The sequence below is a fragment of the Strix aluco genome, chromosome 4, assembly GCF_031877795.1.
Source record: "Strix aluco isolate bStrAlu1 chromosome 4, bStrAlu1.hap1, whole genome shotgun sequence".
Lineage (NCBI taxonomy): Eukaryota > Metazoa > Chordata > Aves > Strigiformes > Strigidae > Strix > Strix aluco.
The window spans coordinates 67,699,665-67,722,100 of NC_133934.1; the positions used below are offsets into that span (position 1 = coordinate 67,699,665).

The 22,436-nt window shown below is 37.6% G+C and overlaps 1 protein-coding gene across 50 annotated transcripts in view; it reads left to right on the forward strand.

Annotated features, from left to right (window-relative positions):
• Window positions 1-22,436, forward strand: part of ANK2 (ankyrin 2) — a 371,582-nt gene that overhangs the window by 212,723 nt on the left and 136,423 nt on the right. For all 50 annotated transcript variants that reach the window (XM_074823462.1, XM_074823464.1, XM_074823465.1 and 47 more), the window contains 3 exons: window positions 3,084-3,185; window positions 16,123-16,221; window positions 17,736-17,834. In XM_074823462.1, coding sequence (XP_074679563.1) covers window positions 3,084-3,185; window positions 16,123-16,221; window positions 17,736-17,834 — 300 coding nt within the window. The remainder of the gene's footprint in view (window positions 1-3,083; window positions 3,186-16,122; window positions 16,222-17,735; window positions 17,835-22,436) is intronic.

Consider the following 22,436-nt stretch of genomic DNA (forward strand, 5'->3'; position numbering starts at 1 on the left):
ACAATTTTGTCAAAATGGATTTGAGTTCGTAATGTGCTAAAGTTAGTAAATTGCCAGGACAGTACTGCCAAAACTCTTTTTAAAGACCTGAAAAGAATGGGCAAAAGGACAAACTACTGAGGATCTACCGTAAAATTCAGGGTTGGCAAACCAGGAGAGAAAACACATGTCTGAGTACTCCTAACTTCTAGGACTTCTAAGATTTAAAATGCAGTGCTGAATCTTTTGAGTGTGTCATGGAAGTGCTCACTGGTATTTTGTATGTGAATTTATATATGAAGGAGTTGATTTGCTGCTTCATGTGTTTTATTTGCGTGTTCAACTTTGATATAAATGAGAACATCATGCAAGTCTGTGAGAAACTTCTGAAATAGGAGAGGGCAGACTATGAAGGGATGGGTACAATCATATTCATTGACTATGAGATCAGTACATGTTACAGGGAGAAAATTAATAAAAACCCAAAGATCTTGTAGGCTAGGATTTTTAAAGGCACCTAAATGAAGCATGGAGTTTCCTCATTGTGTTTCACTGGGATGTTAGCAGTTTTGTTCCTCTTCTATTCACAGTCAAGCACTGTTATTTCAGAGTGATAATATACACAGCATGAGACACTTCTGGAATGTAAGTGCCTGTACAGGGAATTAATCATGAAGAGTTAATTCATTATAACTCTTCATGTAGACAAGAAGTTTGTATATTGCATTGCGATTCAGGTATGTGTAATGGATGTAATGTGTAATTCAGGATTCAGGTGTGTGTAATGTGTCCTGAAGTGATGTGCATTGCAGTAATTTAATTTTGAGATAACGAAAGTATGAATCAAAGAAACGAGAATCTATTTTGAAAGTGTTGCTTGTATCTTCTTGGCCAGAAACAAATGGAATGTAGTTGGATGGTCTTAGCTACAATCTGAGCTTCCAGCAATAATTGAGACTTTAACATTTTTAGCCTTTCATGTTACCCTGAAAGAAAAACAAGCAATGATTGATTCATCCCTAATAAAACAGAAGTTGTAGATGTTCATTTGTTGTGTCATTCTTGCTTAACCTCTTAAAAGTATCAAAACAGATGATAGCAGTTTTGGCATGGTAAATTGTAGAAGTAAAGCATGAAAGAAAATGGGGGAAAAGAAGGTAAAATATGTGTCCTATTGAAGACAAAGATGCTTTTCCCATTAATTTCAAGTGTCTAGATTTACCCCTTGTGCTCAAATCTTTGTTCTTGGTTAATGTTTTAACCAAGACACTTGATTTTTCAAGGACATTTAAATATTAAAATAGAATTTTGTTTCTTTATGTGCACGTATGCATCACGGGAGGCAGTGCAGTGCTAATAGCTATTCTTCGATCTTAAAAGGGATCTCTCTTAAGTACCTGTCAGAATCTGCTCCTGTGTCAAGCCTCATCCAAATGCTTGCCTGACTGAAGCCTGAAGCTATAAAAGGTTCTGTCAACGTGAATTCCTGTGCTACCTTCCCGTTCACCCTGCTGTGTGTTTAGAAATATGGTCTGTTTTCTTAACAGTAAAAGATGTGGAAAATGTGCTGAAGTTTGCTGAAAGGAATTCAAAAGGAAATATTTTTGTCTTGGCATGTAGCGCAGTTGTAAGAAGAATCATTTTGATGACATCCATCTGTTGCAGATTAAAATAGGTTGGAATCGGGGACTGTGAAGTTAGTACAGCGTGATAAGTTAGGGTGACCAAAATAAATGCATTGAAATGGATTGGGTAACTGAAACAAATTGCTTTGTCGATCAATATTAGTAAGCTGAAAGTGGGAGGCTTTTAGGATATTCTCACAATGTGAAAGAATGGTTTTCACCCTATGTTTCTTGACAAGAAGGTGAAATTAGATGAGAAAACATGCTCAGTTGGAGGCATTTCAATGGAACACCAAGTATGAGTCCAATGGCATGCATGCCCTCCCGTGCCTCTCTAATCACTCCCCACAAAACAGAATTTTGCAGTTATTTATCTGCTTTTTGAAACTTGCTCCTACTCTATTTATTTATGAAAATTGTTACTATCTCTGTGCATGTTCCCAAATGCTTAGTCTGTTTAATCATTACTTCTGTTGCACAATTTTGTTTTTTCTCCTGGCATCTGCAGTTGCATTAATAGACAATTTACCTGTGTGTAGGTTCGCATGTGGGTGAACATCAAAGTATGTGCTGCTTTCAAATAGCCAGTGTAATTTCATGTCATAATCGTAGATAAAGGCAAGAGGGCTGACACATTTCATGCTCTCTTGCTTAACAGTACATCCCACAACCTAGCTGAAAAATGAAAACATGGTTTTATTTTTTTTTAACCTATAAATGCTAATGGCGCTTTAAATGCGAATGTGTGAATGCAGACAGTTTAGGAGTGAGCATGTTTACGTTATCTTGGATTTAGATACTCAGGCTTGAGTACTTCATCTGCTTTGTTCTATGGTTAGCTACGCTTGCAGTGCTGCCCGGTTTTGTGGGACTTTTTTTTTTTTTTCTTCCTTTAGCATGCCCCTCTTCTTTGTCACAGATGATAACATATATCCATAGGCCTTCTTTGCTCTTGGATATTGTTTTTTCTTCAGTGTGTACCTCTGTGTTAAGCGAGTGTGTGTGCATGAGTATACACTGTAGTCATGTAACTTTTTATGCCAAGTACAAATCCAAAGTCAATGTATGTTTTCTTAAGTAGCATAGCCAATAACAGGATAGGTCAATTATTTTCCAGGGATTTGAGCATATATATATGTATAAAATCTCAGAAAACTATAGCTAGCAACTTGATGCATTAATTTTTTTCTTGCTAATACCAATTTCTATGATTTCTGGTTTTTTTCTTTGGTTCTTGCTAAATTTTGAACTTCAGCAACCTTTTTGCTCACCTTGACAGGTCTGCAGTTGTTTTGTGCTGGTATTGCCTTGTTTAAGTATGTGTATGCTAATCAATGCAGTTATAATGCAAAGTCAGTTTTCTTCACAATTTTATTCTCCCACAGCATCAAACGTGGAAACCTTTCACTGGTGATGAAGTTGTGTTCTCTCTTAAACAGGAGCTAACTAGAGATTTTTTTTTTCCTTATTTTTTTACAGTCTGACAGCAATGCAAGCTTTCTCCGAGCTGCCAGAGCTGGCAATCTGGACAAAGTAGTGGAATACCTGAAAAGTGGAATAGACATTAACACATGTAATCAGGTAAGATATTTGAAGGACAGAAGTTTGCAAGAGTGAGTTGCAAGAAACCCCCCTCAAAAACCTGTTGTTTTCATGCTAGATTACTTCATAGAGATGTTTTGATTCACCTCAGGCTATGTTTTCAGTCTTGTTCTTCAGTGGTGTCTTTCTGCATGAAGGTGATAATGTCTATAAAATTACGCTGCTTTTAGTAAAGCTTTATGTAAGCCTTTTTGGGCTGCTCCTTCTTGCCAGTGTCCTGCAGGTATAGATAAATGTTAGTGAAGTACCTATGATCAAAACTTTAGGTCTGCTTTGGTAGTCTAACACTAATGGCCCTGCTATTCTGAAGTTCCAGTTGTAACAGAAACACTGAGCACTAAATAGAGTTGTAGTCTTCAAAATACTCAAATTATTTAAAAAAATGTTCTAGCTGAGGAAGTTGTTATGTAGTGTTCTTTGGATACGGGTAAATACTATGATAAAATATTCCTGGACGTCAAGTTGAAGGTTCTCCGTAATTCTGGTTGGTTTTTTTTGTAGTAAGCTGCAGTTTAGATGTCCTGAGGCATCTGCGTTCAGCAAAGCACACCTCACTCACTGTCTGCTTGGGTTTGTATTGCTGTGGCAGAGTGAGATTTAACTGAGGCCCCCCCGTTATTCAGTTTTCTTTCCCATACTGGGAGTCTTATTCTTTTATTTGTCTAGAGAAATGGGACTGTGCCACCACTCATATTTTTTTCTGTTAGTTATTGCTGCTTGTCTATTGTATCCATTTATTAATTGTAATGAGGCATGCCCATGTAATGGGTGTTCCTCATTTTAATGAAAGTTACGCCTTTCTCCAGAGAAGTTACATTGCAGATAGGGGTTGAGGAGCAATAGGTATTACAGCAGTTTGACAGATGAGCAGAGGATGGCAGTGAGATGACTATGATTAATAAATTCTACAGCATTACCAGCTGCCAGGTTTTGGTGTTGGGGGTTAGTGTTTTTTTTTTTCTCAAAGCTATTTTGAAGACCTTTGTTCTGGCATCTTCATAGGTGTAGGGGTTAGTTTAAAAGAAAATTCCAAATTTCTTTTTGCAAACATTTGTCTAAAAGACAGTGTGGACTAGCATCCTTGGCAGAGCCAAGGAAGAAGTTGAAAGCCATGTATGAAAAATGATATCTTTAGCTTATATGTGAAGACAGTGTTGAAAGTTTTAAAGCAAGGTGTGCTTGAATGAATAAGTGAAGCTGATAGAGACTTCAGGCAACGATTTGCAAAGATGAATGCAGTAGTGTTTGAGTGGATTTCAAAGTTAAATTGTAAAACGTTTTTCAGTTACCTAAAGAAGTTTCTTGTAAACTTTTTTTTTTTCCATATTCAGTGTGTTATGTTTAAGCCCTGTAGCATGGGGACATTTTTAGAGTCTGAGGTTTCTATCATACCTAGAGCAAGAGTTCTCTTTCAGGACATGCTCTCATGCATATGATAGTAATAGCAATAACTTGAAAAAAAGAAATTACGGGTCTAAGTTTGTAACAAACTTTTTACTGTTCTTACAGAAATTATCCTGGCCCTGTTTGCAATATGTTGATATATGTTTCTCCAAAATAAAGAAATATAGTCTCTGTTTCCAGTTTTATGCTTAGTTTTCAGGGCCTGTTGTTGTTTGGTTTGCTCATTAAATTAATGTGAATGCTGTGGGAGTGGGATACCAAAGAGAGATGATAGCAAAATAAATAGGTAAATTTGCACATTATCTGTGGATTTTATTAATGCTTTTTTATTCAGATCATTCAGTTAATATTTTAGTAAACAGATTTTAGAACTAAAATGTTATTTGCTTGTACACAATACTCTCAAAATTAGGTTTTTCAAATTTTTTTTATTTTGTGGTGAAATGTATCACCTAAGTATCACCTAATAACTTAAAGAAAGAAAAATGATGGACAGTATGTGCTTTACTGAAGAAAAGAAAAATAATTCCGTTAGGAGTCTAATCTTCCCCCTGTTATTCACATTACTTTTACATTTTGATTTAATGAAAAATACTCCCTTTTTGGCAGAGTACGTTTCAGGTATAAGACATCAGGAGCTGCTCTGTCCTTTGTGAAATGTGTAGGGATGGAATATACTAGTACTGGATAGTGGAAAACATTGAAGTAAAAAATACTATTTTAGGTTTTGTATGGAGAAAACACCTATATTGTCTTACCTCTTCTGATCACTATTCAGATTAAGATCAGAAATAATCAAGATTTTCCTTACTGTATCCTGAGACACAGTTGTGGCTACTAATGTAAATTGTGTCCAGGAGCTGAGCTGTTAGTTGCTGTGGACATACCTATTATAAATAAGTAAAATATTTAGCAAGTCTGTATTTAGCTTTGGAATTAGTAAGGAAATTATATTATGCCTCCATTAAGTTGTGACAGCTAATAAATTGCTTTTCAGGGCAGCTAGAAGGAAAAAGCCTGTTGAAACAGCATTTTTAATTTTTTCTAACAACCAAGGTGAAAGGTACACATTTTCTAAGTCAGACTGAAAGATTGAGTTGTTTCCTGCTCTGGTATGACCGTGAGTTTTAGAAGCTGTGGATTTGTTTGGTAGCAAAGAAAAACTATGAAAACATGGGTTTTCTTTGATGGCAAGAGCAATAATCCCCTGTAAAACTGTAAGTCTTAGTTTTTCTGAAAGAATTTTAACAAAGTCTTTGGGCAGTATGCTCTGGAATACCGTGCCAGCGGTGCTGATAGCAAATTCCCCCGTGTTCGGAATTTGGGTTGCAATTACTGTATCTCTGAACCCTCAGTGAAGAAATGAACGTTTTGTTTTCTTCTTTGATAATTGGAAGCCACTTGTAGAAAATTATTAGTAAATTGCTTCAGAAACCTGTATAAGGGGATCACTTTGAAGGGGCAGAAAGAGTTGTAATGAGTTTTTTCAAAGGTAATATGTATACATCTTCTTTCTTTGGCTTAATTGTGGTGTACCCTAAACCTATTATTTCAAGAAAGAGCTTTGCACTGTTTTAACCAGTCTCTTGCATTTCTGGTGCATTTTTGACTTCAGTGGATCAGTTCTAATGAAGACTTTCTTGATCTGTTGGTTGCCCAAGTGCCCAAATCTGATCTTGGCCTTTGTAAAATTTTAGAAGGAATTTTTCACAACTGTGTAGTTACTTATCTTCAGTGGGTTCTAAAACACTTCTTCATTTTGAAGTTCAAAGGAAGCAGGTGGAAGTTTAGCACCCCGTGGTGACAGTCTCCTCCTGTAGGAGCAGTTGCTGGAACTGTAGAGGTGATTGTTTCACCAAGAGTAAGATCAAATCCAATTCAAAATATGTATTCACAGTAGAAAGAGCATGGGGCAGTCTGGGCATTATAGAAATATTATATACTGCTTTATCACGCTGAACTCAATATGGTCAGCCAATTGATTTTCTTTAGCCAGCCCACACAAAGCACCTGATCCCCTGTGACCTGAGGTGCGGAAGTCTGAGGTTTCCCTTGCTATTTTTGTGAGGTCTCAGCCAGTAAGTAAACATTCAGTGGGTGGTATTTTTAGCTGACTAGCTAATTTATGTCCAAGCAGATTAGAATCTTGTAGCTCACTTGAATTAGCAATGCAATTCTGATTGCCCTCATATGGTTAGAGAGTAACCATGTTTTTTTTAACCTTGTTTCAGAAAACTGTAAACTTAAATATGTTTTTATTAGTGGTCAATCTTATCTCTAACATATGACCTCCCCTTTCAGGAAAATTATTACTGCTGTAAAAATACACTGTTAAAGTTTCACCATTGATATGACTGTAATGTGATAGAATGTTTTAGCTTGGCTCTTTTGTAAGTCTGTCATATAAATCCAATTACTTTTGCTTCGTAGCCTAGGGACCTACAGTTGCAATGCTTGTTTAAGTGACTAGTATCATCAAATTTAATAGGACTGTAACCATGACTTAAAATAAGTATGCAACTAAGTGTCTGCATCAGTCCTGAAAAATGTCTTGACATTCTAGTGAATTCAGTGGCATTTCTTTGAAGGGGGCTTGAAAGGTCAGGCTGTATGGTGTCCAACTTCCCCTAACTCTTAGCCAGATTTAATCAAAATGACCACTAACTGGACAACGGCTGTGAATTTTGAAAGTAAAATTGCTTAAGGGTTGTTTTTATACAACATTAAAATCAATAAATAATTCAGTAGAAATGTCACATAAGCTCTGTTTTGTAACTCATGCATCATTAGATTAGCTAAAATTTTAGTGCACCACCTAAACAGAAACCTCAGAGACTGTTCACCTTCATATACTGCAGCGTCAGGTTCAACTTGTTGGCAGCACAGTTTTCTCTGACTCCGAAGAGCTGTAAAGAGAAAGAGTTCCTCATAAAAGCTTGCAGGTATTCAGGGAAAGTTTGGGACCACAGGAGAAGACGCTGAACGTGCTGTCCCTGACATATGTCGACTGTGCTGTCTGTCTTGGGCAAGAGTTCTGTGAATAGCAACTCTTAGTGAAAAGTGTCATTGGTGTGGTAGCCCTGGTTATAGTCCCATATAGAATCATAGACTGGTTGAGGTTGGAAGGGACCTTAAAGATCGTCTAGTTCCAACCCCTCTTTATGGGCTGAGACAACTTCTACTAGACCAGGTTGCTCATATATCTCTGCACATAACAATTATAAGAAAAACTTCTGTGCTTTGGCTATGTTTGGGAACATAAAGAGTGTGCCTATGCTGTTAAATGACCTGCCTACCCAGTTTCACCCCTGAGTCCTGGTTCCCTAATCATTCTGGTGTAAAGCAGCTGGTTTTCTCTGACATGAGACCTGGGAGCAGTTCGGGGGATGTTTGGTGCAGGGACCACTCTCCTCACACAGCAGGGAAAGCCTGTGCTGGGGGTGCTGCTGCTCCTCCTCATAGTCCCCCAGTATACCTGAGCAAACCTTGATCCTGTAAGCCTTGTCTCAGACCGTCAGCCACATTGTGCACATCTTACTCATTGCATTGTGCTAAAAAAAAAAAAGTTAAAAGCCCTCTTCTTTTAATAGCATGTGGTACAGAATTCATGTTATTTTCAGGGACTTTCACCCAGAGAAAACAAACATGTACAGGGTGTGCCTTTGGGGTATGGTGCACCACATGGAACCAGGAGAAGGCCGCAGGCAGGAGGTAGTGTGTGGTGTGGGGTGCGCAGGCTGCGGCAGGGTGGCCTAGCGCAGACAGCATGTCAGCTGTGCTGGGTCGCGTTGCCTGGGGGCATGGAGAGACAGCCCTGACATAGGAGTCTGGGGCATGAGGGATAGATTTTCAAAGTTTCTTGGTATTCTCAAGAACTCCAGATCCTTAATTCTGTGGAAAATTAGCTACATGTTCAAGTTTAAAACTACATTTAAGTCCAAATGAATTTTATTTAAGTATGCAGCTAAGTGCTAGTCTGAAAAAGGCTGTTTTCCTGAACTGGAGCTTTATACTATGCAAATGTTATCTGTACCACCAAGAAAGCCTTCATAAAATTCCTTGCTCCTTTTCTGATACTTATATGCTGGCATTCAGACTGGAAAAATGTCAAAACTAATTAAAAATCCCACAATTGTGGCCACTATTTATTTTCAAAAAAAGAAAATGAAATAATCTAAAATCTTTTGAGACATTACCTTCCCTGCTGAAGAAATGCAACATATGATTAAAGTAGGCATGTGTCAAATGGAAGTTAGGACACAAAAGTGAGAGTAATTCTGTTGTCTGTGCCAAGGACTTTAATGATCAGCAGGGTAAGAACTGGGGCTCTCCATGAGCTGCTTATTGAAAACATATAGAAAGAGTCTAGTCTTACTGTCTAGAAGAAAGTTTCCATTAAAAGGCCTACTGTCAAGAAGAAACTTGCCAAGTTATATGGGACACAACCTGGCGAACTTCAAGTTCCCTGGTTAGGAGAGAGTAAATCTAGACTCAAGTTCTTACATTCAGATAGATACAGCAAACTTTATGTCTTTATTGTAAGCACCAATATTAACAAAAAGGATCACCCCCAGGACAGAGCACAGTTAATATGATAATTACTTGGAAACATTACAAGTCTTTTTTCCAGTGCTCATATTCTCTTGCTTGCCATGGGAGGAATATGACTAGGGTTGCTGCAGATTTATCTCCTGTGGAAAGCGCTTCCCATCTGCAGCTGGCTGGCAAAGCTCCTCTTGCACTGGGTAGGTGAAATCAGAGCCAGATGAATGCAAACATCAGAATGGATGCTGCATAATTTCTTACTGGCTTGAAGGAGATAAAGCATTCCTGGCATGTAGATCGCAACACCACCAACTTTCAGAATCTGTGGGTTGGCACTGTGTTTAAGATTAAAGCTGGACTTACAACTGCACTTATTAGGGTAAAAAAGCAGTTGACTAGTGTGCAAAACAGAAAAATCACATATTAACATGACTTAATGAAGTAATTTTACCTGACATCTGGGTTGACTTAACTCAGGAATTTTCTAGACTGTATGAAATATTTCAAGCTCTTGACAAACAGTACAAAACAAAAAATGCTAACATAACCCCTTCAGATCTATGAATAAAATTAATCTCTAATTTGGATTGTCTCAGCCTTGTTAGAAAGAACTTCTCTCTGTGCACTGGCTAATCTGTTTCCCTGAAGACTTTGATTACTCTACGGGAGTTCCCAAGTACGAAGAATGAACTGAGATGGGCATTCTACATCAGCAGCACTAGGGAGCCCAATCTCTTAGCCCTCACCATCCATTGAGCACGAAGATGCACTTCAACTTCTTGTGAACTCTGATTCTGATGTTTGAATGGGGTGTCTACGTGGTTGCGTTGCAGCTATCTAAGGGGTAAAGCTAACACACTGTGGAAAACACATTTTTAAGAGCGAGATATCTGAATGCTTTTTAAAAAATGAAGCCTTGTATATACAGGATTATTCTTCTTAGTATAATGCTATTTTTAGACTAGATCCCATCTCAGAAAACAGTACATAATATTAAGGGTAAGTTTTCCTGAACAGAGATAACACAAAAAGATGCTTTCTTCAGTTTTAGCATTTGTTTCTCAGATCCTGAATTTTCATAGAGATCTTCTTTATAGATAATCAAAGTATTTTTCCCAATGTAACTGTTTTCAAAAGCTGATGAAACTTAGCATTTCTGGATATGCTGAATGCAGGGATTAGTTACAGTTATTAATATAGTTATATAGCTAATAATTAGTTATGACTTAATTATGCTTTGTTGAATGCTACCTTCATATCAAGTTAAATTATTATGGAATTGCTTACTTTAATCTTAATTCAAGCACAATCATTTATTCTGAAAATCATAAATCATTTCTATTTCTTTATTTCTGGAGAAAGTTAGAAATGTCTGGGGACAAAATTCCCCTGTTTTAAACGCAGTATCTTAAAAAGATCTTAATTACTGATATTTTATAGGATGAAAAACTGATAGCCATTGGAAATCTGTGATTCCCTTAAAGCTATTTTCCTTATCTTACAAATGTAGTTATTTCAGGACATGGTTGCTATTTCTAGTTAGTGTAGCAGGAGAAAACAACTTGCTTCTGAATGTTGAATAGCAAAATGAACTTTAGTTTTACCATATGCATTTGTGCAGCCCATAGTTCTAGCAGAAGTTAGACCCAAAAATCTGACAAGTCGAAGGGCTCATCAGCTGTCTGCTGTGTCTTGAAACAGAATTGGTAATCCAAAAGGCAACATAAAGTAATGTTTCCCCATCTTGTCTTAGGAGGCTTGTCAGTTTTTTGTGGTGATAGAGTTGCTTTTTTGGAAGGAAGAATTTGATGGATTTTGGCATTTGTTTTGAAGAAGTCTCGTGTATTCACAAGGAATGTATGTGAAGTCTGATAGCTTGAACAGAACAGGATTCAAATATTAAGTAGTTTTGGGAAGCCTCCAGCTCCAAGGCTCTTTTAAACTTAGATCTGTTTGGCTTTTGCTCTTGTTTTGTTGGCTTCTTTATAATTTGATTGGTGTCTTTATTGCTTCAGTTACAGTGGGACAGAGCACCAGCTATTAATTACTCCCTCCTTTAGTTGAAATGGAAAGCAGCTAACAGCCCCAGTAGTGCTAACTATAGACTGGAGTAGCACTGTGGTCATAATGAGGTCGACAGTATCACATGTTGATGTCACTCAGTAGGTTAATTAATTTTCATGAATTCATAGGCTATAAAGCATCATAAAGGGAGAATTTTCATAATCTGAAATGATTTTTCTTTTTTAAACTGTTCACACTATTTTTTTGTGATATTTTTGGGAAAAACTTCAACAAACCTTCGGACTTGAAAAGGCCATGCCCATCTCTCTCATGTGCCCTTTCTCAAATCCTTCTTGAAAAGAGGTTGACCACATGCACTTTACTTCCCCAAGAGATCTATTCAGAGGAGAGAATCAACAACCTTAGACTGACATCTATTAAAGAGATGGAGAAAAGTATTTGACTTTAACAAAGGCAATGATATTACTTTTTAGTCTCAGACTCAACTGGTGAGTGCATATGCCTTGTTAACTCTGGCAAAACATGTAAAGGAGTTAGCATGGCTATGCAGAGTTAGTCACAGTAGCTTTTTAATTTTCATTGTGTTTGTACCTTATGCTTTTCTACTGGCCTGTTATCTATATAAGCCTGTGAAACAGCATCAGTGAAAAGAACTTGGTAAAAGTGCATTGCATTTCATGCTTCAAGAGAACGTCGAAACATTCAAAAAATAGATTTTTGTATTGTTTTATTTTTGTTGACTTTCATGATGTTTTCTTTATAAGTTGTTTAAATACCATTCTAACATTGTGTGGCAAAGGCAAGAATAGTTAGAAACCTAAATGTTGGTAAATATTCCTGGAAACTGTTGTATCCCAACTTCCATCAGAGTCAATGGGAGTTATAAGGGGTCAGACTCCTAGCATAAAGGAAAGAAGAGGCTTAATTTTGTTAATATATATTCTTGCTTCCTTATGTTCTTAAATATACTAAGTACCTAATGGATTAATACGTTCAAACAGAAGTAAACTCAAGGGAAGCAAGAATCATTATATTTAACAAAGGTTGTTTTCTTTAGTGCCCAGACCATTGTATACTGAAGTATCACAAGAAAATGTTCACTTGTATAAAGAATTTTTCCCCATTTCCTTCAAATGCTTTCTTTCCCTCATCTGTACATTTTTATGTTCCTTATACTTCTTGTCAAGTCTCACCAGCAGAAGGTGAGTAAGGCTTTCTAGGACTACCAGGTTATTGTCTATACCTGTCACAGCTGAGCGTAGAGGGGAGGGTGTAAAAGCTGGCACTGTGCCTGTATTGCAGCTTTGGTATGCAGTTTGTCAGCAAAGCTGCAGTAATGCTAGACAGCTGCTAGGGCTGTTTTTTGTCTTTTTAATAAGTCAATACCACTACAGAAGAAGTGATCCTGGCCTTGCCCTGGCTTGGTGGTCATGCTTCCATTCCGTGCTCTCTCCTGTGCTGACAGAAGCATATGTGCAGCCTCATACTGAACGATTGAGCGACCTGATCTGCATAAAGATGGCTGGGGATAGAAATGAGGAGAGGAGAGGACAGGAGAAACAGAAGCACTTCGGATAGCAGCACTGACTTGGCTGATTTAGAATGTTCTTTGAACTATAGGTCGATCTGCCAAGAAGTTGCCTTTCTGTGGGGCCAGTTTGCTTTGGCATACCAGGGTTAGGCAGGAATAGTATAAGCCATTATTGCTGTTGGATGTAACAATGATCTGGGTGATGTCCCAGAAGGAGTAAATGACACAGCAGGATTGACACTGAACTTGGCAGCATCTGAAGAACTTCCATTGCATGAGGATCACTCCATGAGGCAACTGAATACAAAGGCAGAAGTAGCATGGACTTCCTTGGGTGATTTTCAGACAATAGCAGTGAGACTTAGTGTCTGTCTTACAGGAAAAAAAGTGAGTGACTTTTGATTGGCTTAGGAAAGGTTGGTGCTTTCTAAGATATACAAGAAATCTGTGGGCTTTTCTGGTGTGGTGAAAATATGTAGGGTGATACTACAATAAGTGCTTTGAGCAGTAGTGGTATGTGTGCACATTTGTAGCGCTCTACGGGATACAAAATATTGACGCCTCTAGCTCAGTGGTAGAGGAGAAAAAGAACTGAGGGAATCAGGCAGGGAAATACTTGAAGAACCAAGCTTGGAAGGTTTGGTACTATATTGTTTTTTTAGAGTTAGAATTACAAATGAGCCTCTGAAGGAAAGGTATTATGGCATATGTATGCTTTGTAGGGAGGAACAGTCCGTATGCTGTGCAGTTTTGCTTAGCAGGCAAATAATTTCATACCCCCGCCCCCCCACCCTGTTTTTGGTAGGCATGGGAGAGAAAAAGGGAAGTGTCAGAAACCTTTGTTGTTCTAAAATACAAGAATCAAATTGATAGGAATGGAGGAGTTGCATTGATTAAATCTAAGCTTCTGTCACCATAAGTAGCAGGGATCAGCAATGTGGGTTGCGAAATAATTACAGCATTGGTTCTGATTATTATGGAGGAACAAAGCTTGCTTTAAGGCTTCAGTCACGCTGGCCCTCAACATTTGCAGTGCAGTGCTTGCTTCTGCTATTGCTTGCTCCAGCTTACTTTATTTAAGGAATTACGGAATTTGAATGTGGACAGTAGGAACTGTATTTAGGCTATAGTTTCTTTTTGTAACCTTTTAACTGGACCTCATGTATTCATTTTGCTTATGTTTTAATGAATAAAAAAAGTCATATGTTGCAAATAAACTTACATAATCTGTGCAACAATATTAGCTTTCAGCTGCTTAATGTGGTATCATTAGATATGTGTCTTAGAGATATGGATACAGGTATTTTAAAAGATTGCTACTGATTAAACACTGGAACAAGCCATGCTTTGCCCATCTTTGGGACATGGTAAACTAAAAAAGAAGCTTCCCCTCAACTTTTTGCATTCAGAGGCATGTGTGTGTGCATAATTTGTGTGGACCATGCAATATTGCAATATCTCTGTTGTTTGTGGGCTTCAGTTTGCTCGCAAAGGATGAAGAAGGTTAATAACATGTCAAAGCGACACATCAGCTGTGTACAACTGTAGGGAGTCAAAGTTACCATTCATACTCTCATAGAAAGTGTTGATGACTGAATCTGTGAGATCAGATATGAGAACAGGTCTTTGTTCTCAAACCGTGAGAAAAACACTCTGTGTTTCCCCACAAAATACTATTTCAAAGCTATCAACCACTGTAGGTAGTAATTATTGGTTATTTAATACTCAGCTGAGATTAAAAAACAAGGAAGATTATAGTCTTCTGAGATGTTTTCAGCCTGCAAAAAATTCACTGGCATGTGCAGTGTTCCTCATCTTGATGATTATGGTCAACCTCACCACATAATTTTGGCTAGGAATTTATCCTTGACTTAGGGCATGGCACTATTGCCACCCCTGGGCTCTGCAGCTTGGTAGTGAGAGTGTTCCTCTGCAGTAAGGAAGATCTGGTTGCTGCTGCTTTAGCCACATAATGGGATTTGAAACCACATTTCTGATTAACATTTCCTAACTACCAGGCTGCCTAAGGGTATTATTCTTCTTTTGGAAGCTTGTGCCTGTAGCCTTCCTTCAGTTCCTTTGCTTTTCTCATAGTCGCCCTTCTGAATTTGACCACAAAATCTGCCTGCGCTGCTTACATGAATGTAAAACTAAATAGTTACTTCAGAAATGCATTTGGATTGCTGTGTCTGCAGCCATTGGACCCGCTCCCGTTAAATGCCTCCCATGATGTGCTAAGTGCTTTAAAATCCTACTGGGAATTACAAGCTTGAACTGCCTCTGTGGATGGACAGATGAAAGACCAGAAAGCTGCTTATTTATTTCACAATTGAAGTGACCGTCAACTGCTTAGAGACAAGTAAAGTGATAAAAATGACACAGTGCTAAACTTGCTGCAAGTTACTCAAATACCTGAGTCTTGCTTATGACGCTTGCAATATGGAAAACAGGAGAATGCTCGAGGGCAATGGCAGTATCTGTTGCTGTCACCTGCCTGATGTACCATGAAAAATGCCATAGGATTGTGAAAAATAGGTTGGCAATTCAGTTACAATAGACTGTCATTTTATATTTTTACATTGGGTGGAACAGGCATACTAGGAAGAGGAAGATACAGTTTCCATGGCTGGGATTTATAAGACATGAAGTATCCTATTCCTATTTAATGTGAAAAGGATTTAGATGCTAACTTTCTTAGGTTGCTTTCTTTGAAAATCTTAGCTTTTATTTCATTAATTTTCTTTTCCTTTTTGAGTAAGGTTGCAAAACCTTGAAGTTTAGAGACTTGCTTATCAGAAACCAGCAGAGGTACTAAGTCATGGGTCAAAAGAAATTGCAAGCCATGTGTAATTGACAACCGTTTCCAGTCTACTTGTGCTTTTGGTTTTCTGTTTGATACCAGTTATCCCAGAAGAGAGGAGGAGAGTCCAGGGTTCAGGACAGCTACATCAGCCTGGAATAATCCTGACTGAATAGACACATCCTGTGTAAATTTGACGAAATCGTGTGATTTCTCTGTATTGATAATACCTCAGTGGGGCTAGATAAGGTTACAGTAAAGAGAAGGCAGATATGTACTCAAATTTTGAAATAATGAGCTCCATGGAGATACCCAAGGTGGTAGTCTGGAGAAATGTGAAACTGTCAGAAAGGAAGGAATCTCTTATGGATACTTGCAAAATATGGTCTGTTTTGATGTCTTTGTTGCTATGAGAAAAATGTTATTGGAAAAGTTTGTCACACAGTGCCTTGGTTTAAATAGCAAAGTCCAAAATATCTGACTAATGTAGACAGTCAGCTAAGAGATGTAATAGTATTCTAGCTACTAATCTTCTTCTTATACCAGGCTAAGGTAGGAATGTGTATCTTCAGAACTGATATTTGTAATTGATATGGCCCTTGTGCTTACAGAATGGACTCAATGCTCTGCACCTGGCGGCTAAAGAAGGCCATGTGGGACTGGTACAAGAATTATTGGAAAGAGGGTCGGCTGTGGATTCTGCCACTAAGGTAATTCATACATGTCTGTAAGTTTATTCACAAAGAGAAAACATCAAATACATGAGAGAAATTTAGAGAAAAAAAGATTAAAGTACAAAATAAGATAATAATATAAATAATTCACTGATATTTAAAATGTTATTTCTATTATGGCCTGCAAGTTTATGTTCTTTGCTGAAGCTTATTAGTAGTAAATGAAGAGGGAAGGATTATTATTTGTGCAATCTGTTTACAGGGGAAGCACTAAAAGGTTTTAGCAATGCCAGATTTTTCATTATTTCCAGTGACAGGTCCCCATTATAGAGATAATGAATATAGCTCAAAATAGTAATTTTTTCAAATCTGTGGAAAATGGTAATTGACTGTATCATATCCAGAGTCTTTTCACTCAAGGGCACAATGGAAAAAAACCCCTGTGTGATAAATTGCTTTGCTTTCGGCCTTTTCACAGGCAGCCATGTGCGTATGTCCAAAACATTCAGTCAGTATATTTATTTGTCTATGGGTGGTAAATACCTTCTGATGGACCAGATTTGTTGGCTGGAATGATGTCACATTTGACTCCTAGTGTCTAGGTTGGCTGGCTGTGCCCAGCCTTTGCATTTAGTTACCACCACTGTGTCCCCGCGGCTCTCTTATTTTTAATGATTTCTGATGCACAGGATCTCCATCAATGTTAACACTTGGTCCTCAGCTCAGAGAGCTTCTTGCTGAACTTGTGATTTCCATCACTGATGGAAAAACAGAAGTTCCCTCCTTCAAAAACGTCTTTAAGTCACCCCTCAGTGAAGCTGTTCGTAGAACCACCAGGTTCTATATAAGACTTTGGGGTTTTGTTCTGGTTTCATGAACCTTGATTCTTTAATAAAGCCATTTAAGTATTGCTCCCAGGATGAGAGATTGGCCTGGAAAAAATACAAGGCTCTTACAAAAGCAGTGGTCTACTGCACTGCCAATGTTTTGTGAGAGACTATTTTTATTGTGCAGTGCATCCCTTAACTTAAGGTTAATGCCTTTCAAAAATATGTATTTTAATTTTATGCCAATTAGAGAAGAGAAAAAATGATTTATCTTCTGTGTTTAAAAGGCTAGTGTCTGTTACTTACCAGTCACAACTTCCTTTTGGGTCTTGTACTGGGAAATCTCATTTTACATGAGATGCACAGCTTGAATTTTAGGACTTCTAGATTTCAGCTACCTTCTACAGGACATGATCTCTGGACCTGAATGAAAAAACCTGTTAGCCTGTACTAAACCTTACCAAAAAGTTTGTCCCATGCCCCAATCCCATTCCATAATTTCACTCAAAAGTTAAGTTAGGATGTTAGTGTATACCACCACTCAAGAAATCTTTATGGCTGCAGCAACTACCAGTTCTATCCCCTGTGTTGTTTATGGAATGTCATGGAACTTGTAAAGTAAAATTGTACTCAAAAAATGAATGTTACAAAGAACTGCTGGTTGAAACTATTCCTGAAGAGGGGTAATGTCTTTCATTTTTTTTCTTCCCTTCCCTATAACAGAAGGGGAATACAGCCCTGCACATTGCATCTTTAGCAGGACAAACTGAAGTTGTCAAAGTTCTGGTTAAGGAAGGAGCCAATATTAATGCACAATCTCAGGTATGATGCTCTTTTTCCTTCTTTCTTCAAAAGTTGTTCACTGAGGTTTTATAAGTTAGGTCTGAGATCTTAGTCCAAACGTCCAAGCCTGACAAATCAATCAAATTGAGGCTTACGTAGCATTCATTGGTAAGTAGAATAAAAGTAAATAACAAATTGAAGTCATTATTTACTCATTGTGTGATAAAGGAACTTGCATTGTTGTTGACTGAAATATTTTAGAAATTCCTAGTGTGCTTTAATAAATTGTTTCAGAAATTTTTCAAAGTGTAGAAATATTATATCGTATGTTTGAGTTGAATCTGGTGAGCAGTAATGAAGAAAATTTCTTGAAGACTTGATTTATATGATTGCTTTCTGTGGTTATTTGTTGGCTAAAAATTTGCGGATAACTTACTCCATGCTTCTGAACTCATTCTTTATGCGATCAGAAAGAATTTAAATCAGAAGTTTGGAATGTGCATTTGATTTGGGGAAATTCACCTTGTTCTGGCAGGCAAAGGAACTGTAAAAACAGCCCTGTTATTGCCACTGACAGGAAGCTTGTCTGATCTTCCAACACGTCCAGAGAACGTGGTGGTGTTGCAGAGACTGACCGATGGCTGGTTCTTCTGTCCCTGCTTTGGGCAAGGCTGTAGTGGCAGCTGCCTGCCTGCTGTGATTTCAGAGGTGTAACAACATGTGCTAGATTGGCACTGACCAACATACTGCAAACTAACTAGATGATGGTTTGTTTTCCAAGCTGTCCCTGTCTCCTCTGCCCAATCAAGCAGATGAACTGTTAGCACCATAGATTAATTGACCAAGTTATCCTAACACATATTTGAGATACCTATTATTTCTTTTGTTTTGGATTAGGAAGAATTTATCAAATAATAATTTGATTGATGTTTGTAAATGCTGCCTTAGCTATGAAGAACTGAACAGATGGTATAGATGAGGATTATATATGATAAAGAAACTACATCTTTCTGAAGGATCTAGTCAGCTTGTGACGTTCTCAAAGTAAATCATCGAGCTAACTAACAGTGCTCAGATTGAGTCCTAATGCATCATTCAGTGACCACAAATACCATTTTTCAGTAATGGTGTAAGCTAAGATGATGAGAAAAACAAGTCATGCTTCAGAGATAGATTAATTTCAAATTAAATTTTCCTAGCACTTACTGTCTATAGGCAAGATAATGGCCCTTAGCTTAATCTTGCTGGGATACGTGAGCGAAACAAGAAGAAAGTGATCTGATTTAACAGTGCAGCTGAGAACTGCCTTGGTTGAAGAGAGTTTTAGGAAGCACAGCTGGGCCTGTGTGAGATGTCAGTCCTCTTCTGTAGCACATTCCCTGATCATTAGAAACATAGGCAAGTTTGTAAAAGGTTCTGATTTGTCACAGTCCATCCAAAGTCAAGCTAGCTCCACATCTTGCTTGCCCAGACCTGGGAAGCTGGGACCTGGAAGGTTTTTTTGCTGTTTGATATTACAAATTTATGACAGACAGTGTAAAGTAAGTAGAGAGCAAGAGATGAACAAATAGGTTTATAAAATGAATAGGTTTGTCTGTACCTTCATTGCATTTTAAGACAGGAGAGAGAAACTGAAAAGATCTTAAAGCTGCCTGGCTCCAAGATTTTAAAAAATATTTTCTTTATTATGCTTTTTTTCCCAAAGTGACTGCTAAAGAGCTCTCTCAGGACAACTGATGGTCAATTACTCCCCATGCTGTACTTTCATTAATGATAAGAAATGTTGTAATTCCGTTGCTCAAAAATTTAGGAAGTTCCTTTTATAATGACCTAACCAGATGATTTCATACGTGTATCAGCCTTTCCATGTGTATAAGAAGATAAAGTAATGCCTTTTATTAATGTCTTTGAACATGGTAAGAAAAATAATTGGAAAAATGATACTTTCATGAAGGATCCCTCAAAAAGTCTTCATAAAGGCTTTTCCATTTGCTGGAAAAATAAATGAAACTTTCTACATTAAAAAACCCAAGTAAACAACAACCTACCAGAATCGGAAATTGTTTTCACAGGTATTATTTTATACAGTATTCTAGTTTTAAATGCATTTATTGTTAACACTGGTTGTTCTGTGTAATGTACACAGACCTGTTAACAGGCATTTGCTACTTGAATTAATTGAATGAATCCGATGGAGAACATTTTTTCCCCAGTACTGCTCACTAGTTGCTTCCAGACAGGATGAATTCAAACTGCTGTGATACATATGTCCTGGACTTGTGCCACGTTCTCTTAATTAAACAAGTTCTGTTGACTTGAACGGGAGGGTGAGTTCTTAATGCTGGGTGATCCAGCTGTGAGGTCGTTTAGGGTCTGTCTTTCTGGCCTGCTGTGCTTTTCCAGAAGAGATGGATAATAGCTGCCTCAAGCAGGAGGAGATGTTCAGAGACTCTTGCTGCTGCTGCTGATGGGGTGTTTCCAGTGGAAGGTGTCCCTTTGCAGGGATTGCTCTGTCGTACGGTTTCCTGGTCAAAGCACTGTCATGAGCACAACAGTAAACAACTGCACATGGAGAGAGAGGTGCATGACCTAGATCTATCTTCTTTTTGGTAAATGTTGAATGCACTTGGGTAACATTTATTGATAGTGTTTAGCACTTAGAATAGTATTTGTGTGTAAACATTCATGCACGTTTCCATGTAGCTAGTAATTTGAATATGAATGAACATATGTTGCCTATATGATGGGTGGAAAGGATGTATTTTTTTCAGTCAGGGCTCTGAGCAGACTCCTAAGAATTTGGTTCTAATTCTGATTTGCCAGAGGCTTCCCTTGGAAGATTAAATAAGAAAGTAATTTATTTACTCCCTGTGAATGGAAGGAGGATAATGAATGCTGCTGCCTTTCTACTCAAGATTGCATTGACATGCTGAAGAATCACATATGTCATAGAAAATAAATAAGTTAGCAAAACAAAGAGAAGAAAACCAGAAACTTTAAAATTAATGAAGAATAGACATGTGATTTAGGATAAAAGGTCAAGAAAGATTCAAGCATACCTAACTACAGCTGGCCAAAAAAGAAAAATACTAAGTTATATAGAAAAAGGAAAAGAGGATGACTGAACAGAATAGAATATGCTTGATTACTCAGATACTAAGGCTTTTTTGTCAGGAGATATGTCATTGATGAAAAGGTGGAGAGAAAAAAAATTACATCAGGAAAGAGCTTAATGGAGAAAGTCAGAAATGAACAGCAATACAAATTAAAGGTAAAATAGAATAAGAAAGTGAGAAATTATGACTGAAATGCTCAGTTTCTCTTTCTTATGTTTTCTCTCAACTCCATTTTTAAAAAATAGATGCTGTATTGTTACTTAAATCTTTTAGGAACAGTTGTTGGTATTGAGGGAATATTACATCCTCTCCTTGGTATCTCTGTTATTTCACACTTTATTTTTTTAGGCCCCTGCTAAATGCCATTTGTTGGTAGTGATTTAATGCCAGTGAAGTTACTCAGGTTGCTCAATAACTTCCTCTTTAAAGAACTTGGTATCTGTCAAGGTCATTCTCATTTCCAGTGATGACAATTTGCCATAGTGACAAAATTTATTCACTGATGATGAACTGATAGATGAAAGAGTATTCTCAGTTGCAGCTTCAATTTATTGTTTTTCCTTTCCTTTTCTTCATTAAATTGCATAGAAATACTGGCCTTTATCAAAACTTACCACCAGTGACATCTGAAACACCACACTGATTTCCCAGTTCCTTGCAACAACAAAATAACAGAATCATCTCAGAAAATGCTATTAAAAACATTGTAACCACTGAGATTACAAACCCCATCTGTGCTATCTGAGACTGTTAAGCATTCAGGGCTTTGATTTTATGGATTTTGTTTTTCTATTAGACTGCTTTGCCCTTCAGTTTCATGTTGGCCTTCAGAGCTGTTATTTTGTTCATTTTCCTCTTCTAAAGAGTCTGTTCCTTTTGAGCTAATATGTCATCAATGCTATTTTTAGAAAAGTAATTTCTATTTTGATACAAAGCCTAATTGCACAGTGATTACTAATTGGAAAACTCTACTTTCACCTGCATGCATATCATTTGAGAGCTGACATCTTCCCTGAGTATGTTTCAGGCAAACGCTGAAATGAGGGCACACCCAGAAATGGCCATAGATCTAGAAGATGCTGGTCCGTTTTTGGCATACCTCCACCTAGAATTTGACAAGTGTGCAATTGTTTGGCTCAATTAGAATTGCCTTTTTCTACAAGTATTGATGGAGAAAATATATTGATATAATGAGTATTTATAAAACCTTTGCTTGGTTCACTGCTCATAGTTCAGTGAGCAGATCTAGATATGCATCATCAAGTGAAAAATCAATTTCTGCAATTTCTTTTCTTGATTTGACCATGATATTTGGTCATGTATAGATCTGACCAAGCTGCACTCACTGATAATACAAAATGTTGTCTGGGGACTGGATGGTACAGACTCTAATGTAAAGTGGGTAACAGGTCTACTGGGTTGGTCCTGGCTATTCCTTTGAACTTTGATTACATTTCCTTGCAGAGCAGAACAAGGCCATCCCATGGAATGATGTAATCTTTTGAAATATGTATTCATTTGTGTG